The sequence below is a fragment of the Schistocerca americana genome, chromosome 2 (genome assembly GCF_021461395.2).
Source record: "Schistocerca americana isolate TAMUIC-IGC-003095 chromosome 2, iqSchAmer2.1, whole genome shotgun sequence".
Taxonomy (NCBI): Eukaryota; Metazoa; Arthropoda; class Insecta; order Orthoptera; family Acrididae; genus Schistocerca; species Schistocerca americana.
This window is the reverse complement of record NC_060120.1, coordinates 1,051,076,794-1,051,101,329: the sequence shown is the minus strand read 5'-3', so window position 1 is coordinate 1,051,101,329 and position 24,536 is coordinate 1,051,076,794. Positions and strand designations below refer to the sequence as shown.

The window sequence follows — 24,536 nt, the reverse complement described above, 5'->3', positions numbered from 1 at the left end:
CGAAAGCTCCAGTCATGGAGGGTAACTAAAATGTGATGACACCATGTCGTGTCTTATGCCTTATGAAGGGGAAAAACTGCAATAATGTATAGCCATTTAGAAAAAACCTGTCCCAGTGCTGCTTCTAACCTAAGCAGATGGTTGGTTGTAGATCATTCCTCTCAGAACCACACTGACATGGGGGACAAAGGGCCCGTGATTCGAGAACCCTGTGTAATCTAAGGGCAACCACCATTTTAAGCACCTTACAGAGTATATCAGGCTAATTGTACAGCAACTGTCTAGACACATTAGGTTCCTGCCTGGCTTGGACTGGAACTATGCTATCTCACCATAGTGAGGTAAAGACACTTTGCAGCACTGTTTAAGATCCTGAGGAGATGCCTTTGGGGAACATTCAGGTACTGGATAATCTGTCTGAATTAAATCACGGCCTGGGGCTGTGTTGTTGGCCAAGGCAGGAGCCTGAAGTAGCTTCCAGTCAGTGCAGTGTTCATTACAGGATTTAGCTAGGTGGGGAGTGAAACATAAGGGGATGACTACAGCTTGTCACTTTTGTAGTAGAAAGGCAGCCAAATAGGAAGGGGACGCCAATGCTGTCACAAAATGGGTCACAAGGTGTTCTATTCTGCAAGAACCAATGAATCTGCACTAGTGCCAGCCAGTACGACCAGGCCTGGAGCAGCTGTTGAAATTTAGCGGCCTGTAAGATCATAGAGCTTTGCCCCCACCTGAGATTAAGAGTCATACATCCCCATAAAAAGAGACATAGCACTCTACATCTACATCCATACTCCGCAAGCCACCTAACAGTGTGTGGCAGAGAGTACTTTGAGTACCTCTCTCAGTTCTCCCTTCTATTCCAGTCTAGTATTGTTCATGGAAAGAAAGATTGTTGGTATGCCTCTGTGTGGGCTCTAATCTCTCTGATTTTATCCTCATGGTCTCTTTGCGAGATATACATAGGAGGGAGCAATATACTGCTTGCCTCCTTAGTTCTCGAAACTTCAACAAAAGCCCGTACCGAGCTACTGAGCGTCCCTCTACGTAACGCTTTCGCGATTACTAAATGATCCTGTAATGAAGCGCACTGCTCTCCATTGGATCTTCTCTCTCTCTTCTATCAACCTTATCTGGTACGGATCCCACACTGCTGAGCAATATTCAAGCAGTGGGCAAACAAGTGTACTTTAACCTACTTCCTTAGGATTCTTCCAATGAATCTCAGTCTGGCATCTGCTTTACTGACGATTAATTTTAAATGGTCATTCCATTTTAAATCATTCCTAATGCCTACTCCCAGGTAATTTATGGAATTAACTGCTTCCAGTTGCTGACCTCCTATATTGTAGTTAAATGATAAAGGATTTTTCTTTCTATGTATTCGCAGCACATTACACTTGTCTACATTGAGATTCAATTGCCACTCCCTGCACCATGTGTCAATTTGTTGCAGATTCTCCTGTATTTTAATACAATTTTCCATTGTTACAACCTCTTGATATACTACAGCATCATCCGCAAAAAGCCTCGGTGAACTTCCGATGTTATCCACAAAGTCATATATGTATATTATGAATAGCAACGGCCCTATGACACTCCCCTGTGGCACACCTGAAGTCACTCTTACTTCGGAAGATTTCTATTAATTGAGAAATGACTCAGCACTCCTCCTTATTGTGTTTCATTTAATAGCAAGCCTTAGCTCGAAGTTGCTTAAAAGTGATAAGGCTGGCCTATAAATGATGTCCAACTAACTGCAGGCTCCTCAGCAATCCTGAACAGCTATTGGAGTGTCTTTGGTCCATCAAGGCACTGGCTGACAGTGGATGGGGAGGGGACTGTAAAAAAGGGTAAAAAGCAGTTTCAGCAGCATGGATGATCACCTGAGACACCTTGCCCAACCCTCATCAATCCAATCCAACAGACAGGTGGCAAATGTAACAGCAGAGGTAAGGACACTTGGTTCTGTGAAGTGCCCAATGTGGTAGTCTGTCTGGTCTGTCTGTTGCTGGTAAGGAAATGACAGGACCACTAGGAAGTGGTCACTGCCACGAAGGTAATCGTGTAGCTAGCAATATAGTGAAGCTTCACGATTTGGGCGAAGGTATCATTAGCATGAAGCAGGTGAGAGAAACATCACTGAGGAAGTACACGTAATGGTATGTCAGAAGTTGGTCAAGTAGAAGGCCTCTACCTGATGAAGTGGTACTCACCCACAGGGGGTGGTGTGCATTGTAGTTCCCAAGCTCCTGGGAAAGTTGTTGGATTAATATGGTGAATTCAATATAAGTAAGTGGCCTGCCTGGAGGTAGGTAGACATAAAAAATGGTAATCACTGAAATGATAATGAAATCAAGACTCTAAGATGACGACAGGCATTGAAATACATCAACAGGGACAGATGAAAATGTGTGCCCCAACCGGGTCTCGAACCTAGGATCTCCTGCTTACATGGCAGATGCTCTATCCATCTGAGCCACAGAGGATAGTGCGACTGCAGGGATTTACCCCTTGCATGCTCCCCGTGAGACCAACATTCCCAACTTAATGTCCACACATGACATTCGTAGTGCCCCTGCCCATTACACTCGTTACTCATGGCAGACAATCTTACTGAGTTCCGTAAGAGTTCGGGCAATATGTGTGTGCATCCAGTACAGAATAAGAGGGGTCAATGGCCAGTTAGCCTTAACTATATGAAGATAGTATCTGTTCTTTCGGACATGTCTGAAAGAACAGATACCATCTTCTGATAGGTAATCACTGAGGTCGTTTGCACCCAGACAACTATTACTTCCTATGGGGTATGAAGGGAAATCCATTCACCTACATCTGTACCAACCAAAGTGAAGATCCCCTCCAGAGGACCTCTCGGGAACAGCGAGGTTCTAACAGAATGCACGACAACCACAGAGCATTGGAAAATGGTCATCAGTGAAGCGAGTTTCTTGGAAAGCAATGCAAACTGTAGAAGAGTGGGAAAGAAGAGGATTTAGTTCCAGCAAGTGACAGTAGTACCCATTACAATTCCACTGAATGATCATGCGACTGGCGGCCGGGTTAAATGTGAAAGAGTCAGAAGTGCTGGTCACGCTGCTGGATCACTACCTGTCACCAGTGTGGATGGAACCACATCCACAAGGATCATCTCAGAATCCGACTGTGTGGGAGGACCTGGCGCCTTCAGTGGCACTGGAGACTTGGCCCGATTCTTCTTCTTCTTCTTCTTCTTCTTCTTCTTCTTCTTCATCACTGGTGGGCAAGGTTAATTCAAGGGACTATCCGCACTGACCACTGTGACAGATGATAGACAGCCGGGACTCACAGGCAGTGGCTCCTTCAGTCATTCTTTGGCACTGGTCCTCCGGGTCCGGGGTTGCCAAGGAGAAGGATCCTGAGTGGGAGCCCTGTCACTTGTAGACATTGAAGAAGGAGAGCTCTTCTCCAGTTGGGTATGGGAAGTGGTTCCCAAGGAAAGTACTGTGAGAACCATGGGAGAGGTGAGCGATGGGAGACCTGGTCTGGGAAGGTTTGCAGGAAAGAAGGGGGGGGGGGGGGGGGGAGTGTGCCAGCATTATTGATTATCATGTCCTCAGGATATAGGCATTAATTCTTTTTGTGCCTCAGTAAATGACAGACTATCAAATTCATATTCCTGGATCTTCTGTTGTTCTTGGAAACTGGGCAACGGGGCAACTGAAGGGTCATTTTCTGCGCAGCTGACACACAAAAGTAGATGTTCACAAGAACTACATTCATGGAATGATTATCTGCACCTCTTAGGTAGTGGGACACATGGTTTCCACATCACAACTGTACTGCATGACCTTTACCTTCTCCGGAGGAAATTCCCTCCATAGGCTAAGACAAAGGTGCCTGTACCTGTATGTTTATCCTTAGGCCCTTTTTGTACACATCTGATAAAATGTACACATCACTGGTGGAGATTAGCCCTGAGTTCCCCCATCTGTTTGGAGTGTAAGATCTCTGTGAAAGATGATTCCTTGGACTATGCTCAAAGTTTAGTTGGGGCAACGATCACAGGTACATCACATGGATGATCACATACCAGAAGAGATGTAGATTTGGCAGCAGATGAAGTTTCAGTTAATAACGAACCATCTTGAATTTTCTCCAGACACTCAACATCTGCAAATTTGCCTTCAATGTTTTCAACAAAAAATAAAACAATCCCCATCAGTACAAGCACAAAGTACTGGGTGAAGTATTTTACTCCCAGACATCCAGCTTGTCATCCTTCCCACACTGTAGTGAGCGGAGGAAACATTTATGGTTATATCTAGCTGTGTTATAATAATCTTTCCCATCTTAAGAGACTGCTGGCTGTCATGCATCTGCCAGCAGATTAAAGTTTCATTTGCTTCATGTGTGAATCTTCCGCCACGGTACCACCCACCCCTAATTGTGGTTCTTCCCACGGGCACCAGCCCGCCACAACAATAGTTTACCTAGCCAGTGAAATGTTGTCCACCATCTCCGTGCCCCAGCACATACTCCTTGGCTTGTGGTGAGGATTCTAGCTCAGGCACCAACAGTGCGATCCCTGCATGGTCAGGGGGTTACCACTTGACACACACCCTCCACCTGATAATTGACAGCACTTTTGCTGCTTACTACCAGATTTTAACTGAGGACAGCAGGAAGGAGGTGCAGGTTGGGGAGAGAGAATCTAAGCTTTTTTAGTGCTTTTGTAATCATTTCTCCATCAAATAGTTTTCTGCCTCTGTAAGCTGATTTATCATTGGTAAACATGTACTCCATGAAAAATACCCATTTTTCAAAGCATCACTGTTAGTAAAACTCACTTTTGGTTCATTTTTTAAGCCATACTGAATTTTACTATGAACTGCCTGCAACAATTATTGTAAGTAATAGTTTTGAATCTAAACAGTATCCATTTAGTGTATAAAACTGCATGTGAAATACAATAAAAAAGTAAGTAAGTTGGTTGACTGGCTGACAGGGATATGGGGTGGGGTTAATGATCAAACGAGGTCAGTTGCTCAATCCAAGAGTGGTGTATCTGGAAGTAGAGATGTTCACCGAGAACATTTCCTGATCTAGTCAGGAGATTCATAATGGTAAACGTGAAAAGGCTAAAACATATTGGGCATATTTTGTACCGTTAATAATAAAAGCAAGATGAAGGAGATAGGGAGGTCAATAGGTGAGGATCCCGGAGCTTTGCACAGAACAGGAAACTTCTTACCCACAGCTGTCCCACCCCTGATACGTTACAGTCAAGAGCACACACTATTCAACAAAGTGCCACATCCACAGATTACAAAATTGGGTGTGGCAGAAAGAAGACAAATGAAATAGAAAAACAAAACAGAGTAAAAGAGGAATGAAAGATTAGCCTTGTCAAGGCAGTATGAGACGTCCCATCCCAACCACTCTGCCCCAAAAAAACTTGCATAGAGAAAACCAAGAACCAGTTCAACCATCCACAAATTGCCTGGCAGTCTTAGAGGCAACGAGTCCTGAAGTCCACACTCAGTGCAGAAGGAAAAACAGAGAGGAGAGCGGGGGGGGGGGGGGGCATTCCACCATATATGAGCTACTGTTTGTAAGACTCCACAACCACAATGTGGAAGTAACTTACGAGCACCGTGCTGCAGTAGCCTCCTTGATTGTGCAGATTTAATTAGATGGGGCAGTAGCCCACCAGATGCTGTTCCATTTCCAGGCGAGAAGAGGTCTCACATGCACCCGCAAATCTGCACCTGGGGTCGGCAAAGCAAATGGGGAGAAAGTAAGTGCTCCTCTAGTCAAACAGCCTACTAGTTTGTTCCCTGGGATATTCACGTGATGTGGGAAACAGTGAAAGACAACTGAGCAGGCAGCAAAACGAAGTCAAAAATACAAAAACGAAACAGAAAAAAATGAACGTTATATGCTGATGTCCTGTCTTCTTATCCAATTGAGACTTCATGGCATAGCCACAAAAAAGTCATTTGTCTCACCCAGGTAGGCTCTCACTTTACACTTCGACAATGTGTTAAACTGTCTGGTTCAATGTCGCACAATCTGAGCTGAATGCATTCACTCCATATCCTGTTCGAATGCAATTTATATTCTTCAACTTGGGCTGTGAGAGTACAAAACCAATGGGTATCTGTTGAGTGTCAACAAGATATTGGCTTCAGGTGGAGCATTCGTATTGCAGGTTTCATACCATTTACTGTATGTTGAAGTTGCTATCAGAAGCCTGTGGGGGTAATCGCAAGGGTGGATTTCTGGAACAAAATTTGTTTGCTGTCAAACCTGGGATACCTTCATGGATGGGAAGTGTACGATACCTCTTTTTTTTCAGAAATATTCACTCAATATAACTTCTTCCCTTCTTAACAGAGGATGGCTAAGTGGCAGAGTGTTAGCCAGTACAGTGGAATACTTTTTATGCACCCAGAAATGATTCTCTTGGTTGCACTAAGCCGAAAATTATTTAACTGAAGGGTGTTGAACTATAGACTTCTAGTATACTGCAACAGCTTCGCAGGTCTGAGTTTGCAATTTTACCTGTACTACTTCACTAAGCATCTCTCTGGTGTACAGCTGTGCAAGCTTACTTTGTCTGAGATTCATGAACTAGAACAATGTAGGTATATTTTGCTTCACATGGTAACAGAATCACAAAACAAATGTCAGTGATAAGGTTGTGTGAAAGGAAATCATTATCTTCTAAAGTACCACATCCAGAAAACTTTCTAGCTTTAGACAAGTGTCATATTTTAAAGAATTTGAGATCTCTTTCTCGGAAGAACAGTGTTTGATGGTTAGTAAACGATTTCTGCAATATATGTAAAATGTCTGTATGGACTGCAACCTTCAGAATTATAAAAACCCATCTTTTTCTAGGAAGCACAGTGATCCCAACTAACTTTGAGAAAACAAATGTTGAACATGCTAAGCAGGTAGTTTTGCAAGTAGCTGTTTTGACATGAATGGTTCTAAAAAGACAATGGTAACATTAAGGTACTAGCAGAATTAAAGCAGAGGACAGGTCATGAGTCATGCTTAGATAGCTCAGACAGTAGAGCACATGCCCACAAAAGGTAAAGGTCCTGAGTTCAAGTCTTGCTCCAGCACAGATTTAATCTGCCAGGAAATTTCAAATCAGCAACACTCCGCTGCAGAGCGAAAATTTCATTCTGGAATGGTGCCATTCACAAGAAAGCTTTGTATCTTATTTCTTCAGGATCTACAAAAAATACATGGAGCATGTGTTCAAATGGTACACACTTCATGATGTCAGCAACGCATGACATGGACCAAGCAGTCACAATGGTGACAGGGTACAGTACCTTTCACATGACAACATAAAATTGGAATCTCTACAGAATCAATTTCTTCCAATCTAAGACTCCATTACATCTGTGTCTGAAAAGCAATTCCTCAGTAATGAAACTTATGAAGCCTTAAGACTGACTACCAACTTTACAGTGAATGCACAAAATATTTGCTAAATATTAGATTTCACTTTGTCTTAAGTTGCAATTTGAACAACAATTGTATATAAATGCCTTAATGCACTGTGATTAACAGCTGGTGGTGACATGCTGAGTTACAGGGCAATGACCTTCAGTATGAACAGAATATTAAAAACTGGTTTATCATCAGTATCTTCATGTACCAACAAAGACAAAACAGCAAATTCAGTATCAAAAAATTCACATAAAAAACCACCACCACTTCACAGTGAAGGGGTAAACAAAAAGGAAGTACAGTTGCCTGTTCACATTGTCAACATACTAGCTGCTACATGCAATTTAAGTTTGTGTATATAATAGTTATTGTCTTATGCTCCTATAATTTAATATAATATTCTTAAAAAAATAAAATTTAAATTTTCCAACATAAATCACTTTTTAATAATAATTAAAAACCAATAAATTCTAAATTTGAAAATCTTAAACTAAGCACACTAATAAAGTGTTTTATATTTATTTCCAGATACACACATATATCAAAACGAAGTTCTCCATTGATCATGTTGTAGCCGTGGCTACCTGTACGAGCTAATTTTTGCTTGTTGACAGTACTCTGAAGACCAACATAATTGGTGTTGCTGCTAACACCAATTATTGTTGTGGAGTGAGTTAGTTGCAGTTCAGCTCTTGGCCAACACTGAGTGACCCGACCTTAGGTAGAGCACTCATCAGCACTACTCAGTTGCCCTATTAATGCTTTTACAGCATGTTCATGATGCAATTGGTTGTTGCTTACATTTCAATGTGGAAGCGATAATTAGAAAATTGTGTCACATAGACTGAAATGGTGAATGTTATCAAAAGTATTAATGTTTACCGAGTGACCGAGAGGTTGCCCTAAAATTCCAGGCGAAATTAAATTTTGAGGTCTGGGGATATTCCTCACAAGGCAGAGAGAGAGAGAGAGAGAGAGAGAGAGAGAGAGAGAGAGAGAGAGAGAGAGAGGTAGGTGTGTGTGTTTTTTTTTTTTTTTTTTTTTGGGTAGGGTTTAAGGGTGCTCAACTGCTGAGGTCATTAGCGCCCAGTCACTGGTGTTAGAACACAGGGGATGGGGGGACACCAGAAGGACCTGACAAAGATGCAGATAAAATAAGTAAAAAGGTTAAATGTCTTTGGACAAGCCAGTTAAAGTTATAAAACGCAGAATACGAGCAGCTGCTCGAGCGTCATCAGCTAAAACATCCGGTAAAGTAGATGGCAGGGACAGGATAACACGAAATTGACTAAAACGGGGACATGACAATAAAACATGGCGCACTGTTAATGCCTGACCACAAGGGCACTGCGGGGCTGGGTCACCGGAGAGCAGGTAACAGTGGCTAAACCGGCAATGCCCAATCCGCAACCTGGTCAGAAGGACCTCCTCGCGCCGAGATGGTCGGGAGGATGTTGTCCAAGCAGTTGGGAGCGGTTTTACTGCCCGGAGCTTGTTTCCTTGGAGGGATGACCAAGCATCCCACCATAACGACACAAGCCTCTTACATACATCCCCATGAACGTCAGATGACGGGACACAATGGGAGGCTGGCCGAGGCAGGAAGACTGCAGCCTTGGCTGCAGCATCCGCAGCCTCATTCCCAGGCACTCCTACATGTCCGGGAACCCACAGAAAGCTGACAGAACCACCATTATCAGCGAAAGAATGGAGGGACTGCTGTATCCGTTGAATCAAGGGATGGACCGGATAGGGAGCTCCAAGGCTCTGAAGAGCACTGAGTGAGTCAGAGCAGAGTACATACGATGAATGGCGGTGGCGGCGGGCATACTGAACGGCCTGATGGAGAGCAAAAAGCTCGGCCGTAAAGTTGGAACATTGGTCGAGGAGCCGGTATTTAAAGGTGGCGGCCCCGACGACAAAGGCACAGCCGACACCATCGTCAGTTTTGGAGCCATCGGTGTAAATAAAGGTGTGACCGGCAAGTCGAGCACGAAGTTCGACAAACCGTGAGCAATACACTGCAGCCGGAGTACCCTCCTTCGGGAGTGAGCTGAGGTCGAGATAAATAGGAACCGGAGCCTGGAGCCAAGGTGAAGAAGGACTCGTAAGAGGGGTGGTCGGGCATAGACAACAGCCGGCAGGCATACCGACACAGCAGTACGTCGCGCCGGTAGGTCAATGGTAACTCGGCAGCTTCAGCATAAAGACTCTCGACAGGACTAGTGTAGAAGGCTCCGGTCGCAAGACGTATCCCCCGATGGTGGATGGAGTTGAGCCGGCGTAAGAGGGATGGCCGAGCGGACGAAGCTCCCATAATCCAGCTTCGATCGGACTATGGACCGATACAAGCGAAGCAGGACAGTGCGATCCGCTCCCCAAGATGAACCGCGAAGAACTCTGAGGACATTAAGGGAACGTGTACAACGGGCCGCCAAATAAGAGACATGTGGAGACCAACACAGTTTCCTGTCCAACGTGAGCCCTAGAAACTTAGTTGTGTCCACGAATGGGAGAACAACGGGACCGAGATGTAAGGATGGCGGAAGGAATGCTTTATATCGCCAAAAGTTGATACAAACCGTCTTCTCTTCAGAGAACCGGAAGCCATTTGCCACGCTCCATGAGTAGAGGCTGTCTAGACAACGCTGAAGGCAGCGCTCCAGGAGGCATGTTCTCTGGGCACTGCAGTAGATCGCGAAGTCATCGACAAAGAGAGAGCCCGAGACATTAGGTGGAATGCAATCCATAATTGGATTGATCGCGATGGCAAAAAGGGCTACACTCAAGACGGAGCCCTGAGGCACTCCGTTCTCCTGGAGGAAGACGTCGGACAATACGGAACCCACACGTACCCTAAACTTTCGATCCGTTAAAAAGGAATCAATAAAAAGGGGCAGGCGACCGCGCAGGCCCCACCTGTGCATAGTGCGGAGGATACCTCCTCTCCAACAGGTATCATAAGCCTTCTCCAAGTCAAAGAACACGGCTACCGTTTGGCGCCTTCGCAAAAAGTTGTTCATGATGAATGTCGACAAGGTCACAAGGTGGTCAACAGCGGAGCGGCGGCGACGAAAGCCGCATTGGACATTAGTAAGTAGTCGTCGAGATTCAAGAATCCGGACTAACCGAGCATTAACCATGCGCTCCATCACCTTACAGACACAGCTTGTAAGAGAAATGGGGTGGTAACTAGAAGGAAGGTGTCTATCCTTCCCGGGTTTGGGTATAGGAACAACAACGGCGTCACGCCAACGCATGGGGACTTGACCTTCGGTCCAGACGCGATTGTAGGTACGAAGAAGGAAGCTTTTGCCCGCCGGAGAAAGGTGTGCCAGCATCTGAACGTGAATGGCATCTGGCCCCGGAGCAGAGGACCGGGACAGTGCAAGCGCACGTTCGAGTTCCCGCATAGTAAAGGGGGCATTATAAGTTTCCAGATTCAGCGAGTGGAAGGAAGGTCGCCGAGCCTCTTCTGCCTCTTTCCTGGGGAGGAAGGCTGGATGGTAAAGGGGGGGAGCTTGAAACCTCCGTGAAAAAGCGGCCAAAGGCGTTGGAGACAGCCACAGGATCAACAAGGACCTCATTACCTGAGGTCAGGCCAGGTACTGAGGAGTGGGCCTTAATGCCCGACAGCCGGCGCAGGCTACCCCAAACGACGGAAGAGGGAGTAAAACTGTTAAAGGAGCTGGTGAAAGGGGCCCAACAAGCTTTTTTGCTGTCTTTGATGACTCTACGGCATTGCGCTCGGAGTCGTTTGTATTCAATACAATTCGCCAACGTAGGATGGCGGCGAAAGGTGCGTAAAGCACGTCGTCGAGCACGGATAGCGTCCCTACAAGCCTCGTTCCACCAGGGGACGGAAACGCGACGTGAAGAAGAAGTAGTACGAGGAATGGAACGTTCGGCAGCATTGATGATAACAGCCGTGAGGTATTCGACCTGACTGTCACAACTGAGAAAATCGTGGTCCAGAAAGGTCGCTAGGGAGGAGTAAAGTCCCCAGTCAGCTTTCAGTATGTTCCAGCTCGAAGGACGTGGGGATGGGGTGTGGTGCAGGAGACGAACGACATAGGGGAAGTGGTCGCTCGAATAGGTGTCAGAAAGGACATACCACTCGAACCGACGGGCAAGAGTGATAGAACAGATCGAGAGGTCCAAGTGGGAGTAGGTATGAGTAGAGTCCGAGAGGAAAGTCGGGGCGCCGGTATTGAGGCAGACAAGATTGAGATGGTTGAAGACATCCGCCAAGAGTGAGCCTCGTTGACAGGATGCAGGAGAGCCCCAAAGGGGATGATGGGCATTGAAGTCGCCAAACAATAAGAACGGCAGTGGAAGCGTAACGATCAGGTGCATCATGTCAGCCCGACTAGCAGCAGATGACGGTGGAGTGTAGATGGTACAAACTGAAAAAGTAAAAGCAGAAAGAGTAATGCGGACAGCTATTGCTTGGAGTGGGGTGGTCAATGGGATGGGATGGTAATAGACATCGTCCCGAACGAGCAACATGACCCCACCATGAGCTGGGATACCGTCCATACCGCTCCGAGGTATAGTGGGTAAAGGCAATACAGTCAGTCGGGCGCAACTTGGTTTCCTGGAGACCAAGGACGAGCGGACAGTGCAGGCGGATGAGCAGTTGTAAGTCCTCCCGATTAGATCGAATACCTCTTATGTTCCAATGAAACAACGCCATCGCTAGTCAAAAGGTTGGGGGAACAAGACGGGGGAAAAGCTGGTCACCTCGACGGCCGCGGAGGGCCAGGTTGCGAGGGAACAACGCTACAACCGACGGGAGGCGGATCCGGTTCCATCGACTCGTCGCCAGCTGCGGCCGCTGTCCCTGGTTGTGTAGGAGGGGCCGCATCATTTGCCGACGAAAGGCCGGCGGAGCGCCTGGCAGCAGAGCGTCCCGGCGAAACTGAGGACGGCCGGGAGCAGCGACTCACGGATGGAGCGTCAGATGAAACGCACCGGGGTGGAGAGGGGGATAGAGACTTCTTCTTGGAGGCCTTCTTGGAAGGCCGAGGAGGCACATGGATGGTGGGCTGGACCCGAAGAAGGTCCTCACGCGCGGGGTCCGTTTTGGAACGCCGGACCTCGGAAGCTGGGGTCCGGAACGTTTCCCCGATGGTCGCCTGAGAAGAGGATCGCTTCTCAGGTGGCGTGGGGGGGGGGGGGGGGGGGGGGGGGGGGGGGGAGGGGGAGGAGGAGGAGGAGGAGGAGGAGGAGGAGGAGGAGGAAGGGTGGCCCCTGGGGCAGAGGGGGTGGGGGCCACGGGGGAGGAGGATTTGGAAGGGAGGGATTTGGGAGGCGGAGGCAGAGCCCCCTGATGGGCTGAGGAGGCGGAGGGGGGACAGGATAGGGGTGAGGATACCGCAAAAGGAGTAGACACAACTGAGGCAAACGAAGTGGTCAATGGCACGGGATGGAGGCGGTCGTACTTCTTCCGGGCCTCAGAATAAGAGAGCCGATCCAAAGTTTTGATTTCTTGTATCTTCTTCTCCTTCTGATAGGCGGGGCAGTCTGAGGATCTAGGCGAGTGGACGCCAGGACAATTAACGCACCGAGGCGGTAGGGTGCATGTATGTTCCTCACGAAGAGGACGTCCACAATCGCCACAAAGGGGCTCAGCCTCACACCGTGACGACATGTGCCCAAAGCGCAAACACCTAAAACAGCGCATAGGAGGCGAGACGTAAGGTCGCACGTCACACCGGTAGCACATCACCTTTACCTTCTCCGGGAGAACGTCCCCCTCGAAGGCGAGGATAAAGGCCCCGGTGTCGATGCGACGGTCTTTGGGGCCACGCTGGACTCGCCGGACGAAATGTACGCCTCGGCGCTCCAGGTTGGCCCTGAGCTCCTCATCAGATTGTAGCAGGAGGTCACGATGAAATATAACCCCCTGCATCCGATTTAGTGCCAGATGCGGGACAATGGACACTGGGATGTCCCCTAGGCGGTCGCACGCCTGGAGCGCTGCCGACTGTGTGGCGGAGGTGGTCTTGATAAGAACGGACCCCGAACGCATCTTGCTGAGAGCCTCAATTTCCCCGAAGATGTCCTCAATGTGCTGAACAAAGAACATGGGCTTGGAGGTGGCGAACGTCCCCCCCATCGGTTCGAGAACAGACCAAATAGCGGGGGAAGTACTTCGCCCCAAGCCGGCGGGCCTGCCCTCCTCCCATGGAGTGGCCAAGGGGGAAAGGGCAGGAGAGCCAGAACTAGAAACGGTACCTTTTCTTTTGAAAGACTCGGCCGCAGAGCGACCTGATACATGTTGACGTTTCATCTGCGAAACGTCCGCTCCGATACCACCCACTCCAACCAGGTGCTCTCCCCACGGGCGCCACCCAGCCACAGCAAGGGCCACCTGGCAGGATGACCATTGCTGGGAGTCCTGATGCCCCAAGGAGACGGACATCTACTCCTTGGCCGACGTGGGGAGGGTGCAGCTCAGGTATCGGCAGTACGATCCCTGTGTTGTCAGGGGGCTACAACCTAGAGGGTACATGACAACCCCACCACAATGGGCTGGCTACCGTGCTGGATTTCTGGTGCCATGGAAAGTCCATCATGATCGCTAGTGCAGATGGGGACGCACTATGGGCGTAACTTGGACAACCCATCAGGCGTTTAGGCCCAATTTGAGGAATAGTGGGTATGGTTACAACGCCAGTGCAATGCTGAGTGCCAAGGTCTTAGTGCACTTAGGACCAGTGGTACACCACGTAAGGTGTACTTCCCCAAAAGGCTCATACTTCTGTAGAATTTTGAAAAATGGAGGTCAAACCCCAAGGGGGACCATCACATAGAAGGCCGAAACGGTTGAAACTCCTTTTAGTCGCCTCTTACGACAGGCCGGAACACCTCGGGCCTATTCTTACCCCGGACCCGCAGGGGGGGGGGGGGGGGGGGGGGGGGGTAGGTGTGTGTGTGTGTGTGTGTGTGTGTGTGTGTGTGTGTGTGTGTGTGTGTGTGTGTGTGTGTGTTTTAATCTTTGCTTGTTGACAAAACGCTAGAGACCAGTTATTGTCATGGTGCAAGTTGCAGTTGGGCTCTCAGCCACAATGGAGTGCGCCGAGCTTGGCTATTGCGTTTGTCAGCACTGCTTGATAGCAGTCTTAATGCTTTTACAGCAAGTCCATGCCACAATTGGTCACTGCTTAAGTTTCAATGTGCAAGTGAGCAGTAGCAAGTTGTGTCATGTAGACTGAAATGTTGAATGTTATCCAAAGAGTTACTGCTTATTGAGTGTGAATAAATCATAATTTGTGACCCTTTAACAATCTATGTTCTCACTTAAAACAGTGATCATAGTATCCCTGGATGAATTATTTAATGAGATTGGCTGTATGGAAAGTTTGTTGGGAAAGTAAGGAGAGCTTTAACCTAATATAGCAGGCCTGGAGGAAGACCAACAGGACAGTTAAAATGTCAAATTTAAATGAAATATTAGTAAAGAAGGGAGAAACATTATTGGGAGGGAGGGGGGGGGGGGGGGGGGGGAAGGAGTTGCTTTAACAAAAATTGTTCCACTAGTTGGGGCTGGAAGTATCATGACATAAATGGGTTCAGCTACAAATGACAAATGCATCGCAATATGACAGCTGTGATATGTGTTGTGTATTACATCAACCGTACTATGCAAAGTAAATGACCATGCAAAGTCTGGCACAGTTGTAGCACAGTTAGGTAAGCCCATGCACCATAGCAAGGTTGTACATCAGATGGGAAAAAATCTGCTTCTATTTGCCCTCAGGCAGAAAACCGCATAAAAGGGAATAATTAAATCCCTTTTAAGTGTCGTGAGACTTATACACAATATGTTCAACATGCTGTTCACTGTTTTTAGTCACAAGTTGAACTTACAAAACAGCATGTTTCACAACAGATCAGAGTCTCTCATGGGTAACATTCAGTATGCACAGTGCAATGTGAAATTTCAATTCAGTTATATTTGTAATCAGAGCATTGAACATAGATTCTATCAGGTAACACCCAGTCAGAAGTCTCACAGATTAAGATCAGGTGATCTTGCTAACCAGGATGTTTCTGCAGCAATTGCTTTACTGGCTACACAATGCCAATGATTCAATGATGCTATCAACTCCCATCACACAAATTACCTTTAAAGAATGATGCAGTACCAGCTGATGTGTGACCGGACCTTCATTTGCCCATATTCTGCAATTCTGTGTACTGACCTGTCCTCAGAGATGAAAATGGGCTTCGTATGTCCACAGAATGTTCCATGGCCAGTCAATGCCCACTTCCATGCAAGCAAGAAATTATGGAGCAAACCTTTGTCTAACTCCTGAATATGGGCAATTTTGTATGGGCAGCAATGCAGGATGTTTCACAAAATTTTATGCACAGTGCTTAAAGGCATATCCAATGTTCAGGCAATTCCCCATACATTGCATGTATGCCCATCACCCCCTGATCCTTCCCCACCATCTACTGATGTCTGGACTACTTTCCATACTGCTTTCAAAGCCTGCCTGACAGCATGCAACATGATTTGATCGGGCATGATTCTGGTCAACTTACATAAGAACCCTTCTTTCCACACTATCAGAAATGGTCGTCCAGGAGACAATTACTACAGAAGTCTGGTTTTCTTTTCCCAGAAATGCAGCTGTGATGTATGCCGTCAGGCTTAGAGCCTAGCCTGTGTAGCTCCCGTTTGGTCTGGAACATGCTTGATCTACAGGGACTATTTTTTCCAGGAGTCTCGTACCTATCCTATTTAACAGAAGACTCTCGAAAAGCTCCTAAAGTTTAACACCACCCAAGAAGTGCTATTTGATTGTAACTTTCTGTTTCATCAGAAGATTTGTTCAGTTTCAAGAAAACAATAGTTTAGTAATTTTGAAAGGGTCTGGTAGATGTCCTGATTTCAGGATTGACCTATAAAGTTTGATAAGCCATATTTCAGTGCTCTTCCCTCAACAAATCAGAAACTGAGTGTTATCTCATTAAAACCAAGTGACAGGCCTGTCTTTACATTACATTGGGGAAAAAAATCCACCAAAACTGCAGGAATAAGGTTTTATTGTGTACAAGACAACACTTGGCCTATTCTCTCAACCAACATATAAGAATTCAACAATTAAACAATGAAAAATATAACTTTACAGTACACATCTAAATATAAAACAAAGCTAATCTGAAACTAGTTTCAAAGCTAACAAGTTGATAAAAAATATTAAATCCTAAAAAACGTAGCATTACTTACTTAGGTTCCATTTCAGTCCCGTAGTAGTGACGGAATTGGCCTTTCCACCAATAGGGATTAAGCCACACCACACTTTTTCTGCAACGAGATCAGGTGGGAGAGAAATTTCATGGGAACCTGGCCTCAGCAACCATGTCAGGGAGTCTGACGACAGAAGGTAGACAGGCATAGCACCTTCCACATGTGTCATCTTGAAGAGAGTATTTATGTTGGCAAATATATGGTCCATTCTTCCTGCAGATTGAACCACAGCTACAAGGGCATCCACCTATCACAATAACTGAATGACATATCTCAACAAAGGAGTCATGAATTAGAGGTTAAATTTAGAGACTAATTATTGCAGATTAAGAGTTAAATGTTGATATGTAGTACAGCTTCAAGAAATATAATGTTAGTAACATTAGCACTTGCCCACAATGTACGCATGCATGTGCAAATACACTCGTATGAAAAATCTAGATCTTTAAGCAACATCTCTGATAGAGAAAGTAATAGTCCCAGTCTGAAAAATCTCTTTTTTTTTCCAAGTCCCACCCTTATAAGCCACATTTGCTATCTATCCTTTCAAAATACAGAATATCAGACTTTTAGTCTCTCTTTCACCAATTACAATGTTGGGCTAGTCTTTTTGGATGTACTGATGGATCTTCGGGTCGTGGTGTTTGCCCTTGAAGCTCATGCACAGAGAAGTGTATGTTAGGGCAGCAAAATGTCATTGACCATGCTATATCGCCCACAGGCAGGTGCTTGATAAGCAGTCATAAGACACATGTAAACAAGAACAAAGGTTTATTATAACCCCAGTAGAGAGATTTAATAACAAAGGAAAAACTCTTCTGAATAAGAAATAATACAACTTGTCAGACACCAACACGCACATGCCTGGAACACACAGTGAGACATGAGGACTATGCCACCAACAATCCCTAATGACAAAGGTTGAGCGTTCGGCATAGTTGACTGACAGGTATGTCTCTGTATAGTCATAGGTTCCGCTGTGGTGTCTTCCATCCTTGAGCAAACTGCATCAGAAAACTTGAACGAATGTACAAGGTTCACATTGATAAAGCAGAGTGCACAGCACTGTTGGCCACTAAAGAGTCCAGAAAGAAGGAAAAACCTTAGAAAAAAATCAAAATAATGATATACAGTATAGTACAGGGTGCTTCTGAGAGACTAAAAATAGAAAAAAAAGCACATATTAAGTGAGTTACATTCTTTTGAAACTTTCGAAGCTGTTTCTGAAAATTTAGATTTTCTGTTGCATTTTTCCTTAAATCTCGGAAACCACTTCGAGTAGAGTATTCAAATTTTCAGGGAGTAATAACATAGATATCCAGAGTCTACTGAACTAAAAGAAGAACACAATGTTATCTGTAATTACAATTATTTACATTAACATACAAAAAGTACACCAAATTTTAACCATGTAATTAAAAAAAAATTATTTCCGAAAGCAGTGGCTGAAATACAATTATTGTACTTCAGTAGACTCAGAACATACAGTTTAATGTCTTGTAGAAGTTCCATGTCAATGGCTACAGTGGTTCCTGAAATAATTTAACATTGGCAGGATAGGGCATTCCAACTCCCCTTGAAGGACAGAAACAGTCATCTATCAAAGTTTTAATGAAATTGGGGTTTTGTTTAACAGAATGGTAGTTTTTAATGGTACAGCTGGGGTCAAAAGAGAGACCATCTGAATTTTTTTTACTATCTGGCTTGACTTGCCACATCAGGATGGATAGTCTAGAATCTACTGTGTATCACCAAAGTTTGTACAAGAAGATACTTTGCTTTTCACTCATTCACTAGTGGACACTCCCTTTTCATTAAGAACAACGCTGATCTTAGGCAATAAAGCATTTATGAAATGCTGCACCATTGTGGGAAATTTTTTGTTGATGGAGCCTGACAAACATATGACGGATGGAAGTGGAGAAACATCAGTATCAAAGTACAATATGAATACAGACTCCAAAACCATCTTTGTCAATTATTTCCACCTCTTTCTGAAATAGTATCATGCATTAATATGTCCACAAACACACAAGATATAACCTCTATAAAGGTTAGGCTCTTGCTCCGGCTCTGCTCAGATCACACTGAACACAAAAAAATGACTTTTTACAACTCTACAACCTTAAAAGGGTAGGCCACAATGTTAGGATTTACTTCAAACCTTTTACATATTTAGTAGGCCACTAAAACAACATAATGTGCAAGTAGTAAGGTGCACTAATATGGCAATTCCGAGAAAATCGCAAGCGTAGTTTTTCGCATCTATCGTGTAACTGATTTATCTGTGCATAGGTGCTGGATGTTAGCGTTTGTGGTGGTCAAGTGGTTAGTATTTGAGCTTTGTCAGATGAACGTAGATGAGGTGATGGTTTGACTTCGACTCAAACATTCATTTTTGCAGAACAAGTGTAACTTCTATGATACTAAAAAAAAAGTGCACCTACACTATTCATTCTTGCATTAGCAATGTGTTACTGCTAGGCAGATTAACTGCCAAATGGGGCCTGCCTCTGTGTCTGCAGCTCAAAGTGTTGAGGTGCAGAGTAGTTCTGGGTACCTTATCAGATTGCATATATAAGGGATTCTGCAAAGCATGACAGGCATACATTTTCAGGAAAACTGTGCTTCTTCATTTACTTGTCGATAGTTATAAATATGTTTGTTCTAATAATTAAATTTAATTAAAACAATAAGTAGTCAAATAACATGAAATTCACTAAAACTTCATGCAAACGGACATTTTTTTAATTATATTACCTTTCAAAAATAGATTCAACAAAATGACCAGTGTTGAAAAAATATAAATTAGAATTACGTTTGAGTTAAGAGTCAAATCATTGCCTCATACGTTTGTCTTCCAAAGCTCCAACACTATCCACCTGACTGCCGCAAATGCTAACGTCCAGCACCTACACACACATACATCAGTTACATAATAGATTCGTAAACCTTCTCTTAAATGTGTACAAAGTTCGAAGCAAATCTGTGATCCCAACATTGTGGCCTCCCCCCTGTTAGATTTAGCTGCCCAACCAAATAAACGATTTCACAAGCTTTTAGCATAATATACTCAAATATGTATCTGATTTATGATGCATTTAAGCAAGTAATCTAGATTTAATTCCCATAGTTGAGAAAATAGTAAATCAGCACTACTGTCTCGTCAGTGTAAGAAGATCCCTGACAACTGGCCGTGCATTTCCCAGCTTTCACTGTGAAGCTGAAACAGTTGCAGGTGAAAATAATAGCAGTCTATAGAGCTGTGACAATGTACATATGTTACCATAGAGACCTTTACAAAATTGCATTACATGATGATTGCGGTAGGTGCACAAAGCTGTTGTGCTCAACTTACAGCATCTGTCAGAGATCAGCTTATACTGCCTCGAAAATAGCCACAATCTGTTGTTAGCATACTACACTGAAGTACTGTAGCCTGCCATGTCTGCTGATGTATAACTCTACACATTCTACATGCCTACAGCAATTTTTTGGTACACCACTTGTGAATGAATGAATAAGTGGGCCACTTACATCAATCTTATTAGCTATAGCAACGAAACCAAGACTCCTTCACTTCCTAAATTTGGCAGACAAACTATAATTCAGCTCATCTATCAAACCTTAGGATTCCTGTTGCTACAGCATTGCCAAGAGTTAATACAGGACAACTAGGCCTAATATGTGTTGTGCATTCACTAGGTGCCCTACACACTACCAGAAATAAGTAAGACAGTTCATTTAAGGGCCAGAAATTAAATTTATATATATTACGAATGCACAGTTTCACAGTGATATGTACTGATAAAATTCTCTTGAGCTTCCAGTTGTGTCAAGGGTTCAAAATCCATGAGCTTTCGGCTGAGCACTCCTCAGCCATTATCAAGTAGTGACCGTCTTTTGGTTGCTGCCACCACACTTACATAGCTGTCTGCCTTCTCTGACATCACTGGTGCTCATTCTACCACCATATAAGGTAATGTTTTCACTGCACACCAGCTTCAACCTTCCCATGGCTGAATCCCAAGCTGTACTTAGCTGCAAACAGTCTTCTTTATTTAGCACGATGTTACAAATTTTTTGTCAATCGCTTCTTTAGTTCCTCATCTCAGAAACTATTAGTCCATATAATAACAGATGTCTCTTCAAATGCAATATAATGTGTATTTTCTAAGTCCCGAAGGTGAAAGCATCTCATGTTCCACACAGTGCCATTCAATGGTATGCACAGTTGGTCCTACATAAAACTGTCTATATCCAAATGGTATTTTATATACTCCTGGCGTTCATGGATGTGGCTGAGTGCACAAGAGAATTTTGTCAATATAGATTAGTATAAGTGAAGCATGTAGTCAATAAATATCTAAAATATCATACCTGCAATTGCCTGACAGTTTCAATTAATGAAAGTGTAAAACTTTAAAGCAAAAAACAAATCACATTCATCCCTAACAATTTTTCACACACCTATTATTTGCCTTCATTAATTACAATAGACAAAGTTGCAACGAAAACTGAACAACACATTTACCTTAATTTTCACCTTGCCAAGATGCTCAACAGCAAACAAAGCAGCTTTTGTAAAATCAGTTTTATTCTGATCCGGAGTGACAACAACAGGAACCCCTCTCTTCTTGTAGTAGTCAAGAACACATTCCTCCACAGAATCTAAATCTCCTGTTATGAAATCAGGCAATGAACAGCTTTCTTCTTCACTGAACTTAAACCAACGGTTGGTTCCTCCATCAACCGTAATCCTCAAGGATGCTGAGGTAATGTGAAAATCAAAAGTTTAGATACATGCATCTTGAAAAGAAATCCATTTATCTTATGTACTAAGCATGTTTTGAGGAAATTTACAGTAGTAACAAATACCCTACCAATAGTGATTGGACTCAAGCTGTTGAATCAAAGATAATAAAAAATGTTTTATTTTTCAACATTATGCTTACTAACTTACAGTTTTACAAGTGATAAAGACAGCGATTTCATCACAGAAATAGCATTAAGCCATATGCACCATACAATTAAGATACTGCACGTCTCTCCAGTCCCTTTTTTTTTTTCATAAGCACTAAAAATTATTATGGTAGCCTAATTAGTGATTGTTATTAGTTTCCATTACAGACAAACATTAAAAGTGAGGGCCAAGGGGTGATATTACAACCTTCCCTTCCCCCTACTTCGCCCCGAAATATTGGTTGTTTCGAATATGCATGTAGCCTGAGGTCTATGTAGTGTAGTAGTGTAACAATCTAGTTGTAACTGCATAAACTAGAACAATGTACAGAAGCAGGCAAGGGAGTACAATGTACCACTTCTCAAAAGTAAATACAATAAGTCGTGTGTTAGCAAATACAACCTTACAGAAAATATTATCACTTTCAGTATTATCAGGAAATTTGAAGAAACTAACAGTGCAGTCACTAACAATAGCAGTGTGTACAAGAAAGCTATAAGATGTTTACATAAAAGTTTTCTGGATCCAGATTCCTGGGAGAAAAAAAGTGAAAAGAACACTACATAAGGTTATATAAACAGTGGAGGGGCTACATTGAAGGGCCAGTTGGAGGAAACAAAGCTGCTGCTTCACTTTCAACCTTATCTCAGAATTACAGCACTTCGTTCTCTTATCAATAAATGAAAGAGAATGACCTGCTGGCATAACTAACTTTTTTGTACGATACATGTTCCCTTTTCTATGCCTTCAAAGATGTCAAATTATGTTGTCTTAACTAGTAACATTTTATGGTGCTTCACATTATTTCCAGTGTGATCCACATTTGTGGCCTTGAAATATCTTACATTAATAATTTGTTTAAATAAAATAGTATGACCTAAACTGATATGTCAGCCTTGTCTAAATATCATTTAAAATATTTTTGCTTACCGTTCTGCCACAGAGAAAGCATAGCTGCACGATTGTGTCTTATAGGCTGATTTAAAATCATAACAACATAGCTAAATTTACTTCCGTCCGGTGTCAATATTTTCAATGTATCCCATCGATGCACACTATCTTCCAAGTCAGTCACATTCATGTTACACTGTTGTTTGAGCTGCTACTTGATTCACACATTGTATATTTTACGATCAAATAGAAAAACTTGGCTTTTCTGGGTCATCTACTATCTCAGAATAATTTCTTTACAGCAGCTGCGTTTTGTTGTCATGAAACACTGATGCGCCATATGACACGAATACTCATCACAGGTTCAGATTAAGTTGACAACAAGGAAAACATACTTTTTAAGAACTAAACGCTACAACCCACACGCCGGCTACGGAAGTCACATTGAGCTACCATGCTCTTGAAAGACCGCATTTATGATCAATGGTTTGTGTACGCACGGCTGCCAATGGAGCGCCGATGGAAATCCTTACTGCTCTCCAGGCAGATACAAATTTCTTTCAGAAATAGTCTTCGTAACCATCTCTCTGCATGTCCAATAAATGGAACTTTTATAATGTCTCTTGCAATTTGCATTTGGATGGCTATTCTACAGCAAGGCTGAGGAAGACATTAACACAGTCAAAAATTTTAGACTGTGCAGGGCTGTACAATCTCCGGTTAGCAACCGCTTAAGCGCTATTCTCGGAATAGCGCGGGGGACGCATTGGCCGAACAGGGATTAACTCCTAACCAGAGAATAAAATCTGGATAAAGACCAGTTCACACTGGCCGTCACGTCACGTCATGTCCCGTTCCGTCAAACTATTCCGCAATGCATTTCAAATGGCGGCATCCATATTGGCCGTCTCGTCACGTCACGGCATCGTCTGGTTTTCTCTGGAGGAAAGTTCTCACGGTTGACATCGTCGATACGTTGCTGATTATGTGACCCACAAGCTCATTTCCTCCCAATACACGGCCATGCACAGATCTCCGTATTTCGTTTCTTTGTGACTTTTCTGGTTGATATCAGTTGTTTGTTTTTCGTTAGCTGCTATCAGTTGTTTCGTTTTGTAATATATTTTGTTAAAATTTGTTATACATGACGACGGATTAACTGAAGCAGTGAGACAGCAGTCTGAATGGTACGACATGAGTGTACTGAATTACTTGCCCTCTTCTAGATTTATAAAGTGGATTTTTATAGATAACGGTTTCATATTTAATATTTTACAATGAAATGGATTGCAACATTGCTGCAACGTGACGTGAAAAAGTACTGTTGATAAAATCAGATTGATTAGTAGGTGGAATTTGTCACGTTGTCAAATATTTGTAGTGTTAGATAAAGAAACAGAAGAATGCTGAAGATTATATGGGCAGACCACAACTAATGAGGAGGTATTGAATAGAAGTAGGAAGAAGAGAAACTTGTAGCACAACTTGACTAGAAGAAGGAATCGGTTGGTAGGACATGTTCTAAGACATCAAGGGATCACCAGTTTTATTGGAAGGCAGCATGGAGTGTAAAAATCGTATAAGGACACCAAGAGATGAATACACTAAGCAGATTCAGAGGGATACAGGTTGCAATAGGTACTGGAAGATGAAGATGCTTGCACAGGATAGAGTAGCATGGAGAGCTCCATCAAACCAGCCTCTGGACTGAAGACCACAACAACAACAGATAAAGAAACGCACTGAAACTTCAGACAGTGCAAGTAGTTTATTTTTTAAAAAATGTTAAAATGTGTGTGAAATCTTATGGGACTTAACTGCTAAGGTCATCAGTCCCTAAGCTTACACACTACTTAACCTAAATTATCCTAAGGACAAACACACACACACACCCTTGCCCGAGGGAGGACTCGAACCTCCGCCGGTACCAGCCGCACAGTCCATGACTGCAACGTCTCAGACCGC

At 43.9% G+C, this 24,536-nt stretch overlaps 1 protein-coding gene across 1 annotated transcript in view; it reads right to left on the bottom strand.

Moving 5' to 3' along the window:
* LOC124596459 (thiamin pyrophosphokinase 1) overlaps positions 1-23,168 on the bottom strand; it is a 46,940-nt gene extending 23,772 nt beyond the window's left edge. Inside the window, exons 1-3 of the mRNA XM_047135593.1 lie at positions 22,611-23,168; positions 21,252-21,487; positions 16,697-16,964 (exon numbers count right to left, since the gene is read on the bottom strand). Of these exons, the coding sequence (XP_046991549.1) occupies positions 16,697-16,964; positions 21,252-21,487; positions 22,611-22,761 (655 nt within the window). The 5' untranslated portion in view covers positions 22,762-23,168. The remainder of the gene's footprint in view (positions 1-16,696; positions 16,965-21,251; positions 21,488-22,610) is intronic.
* Between the last annotated feature and the right edge of the window lie 1,368 nt (positions 23,169-24,536).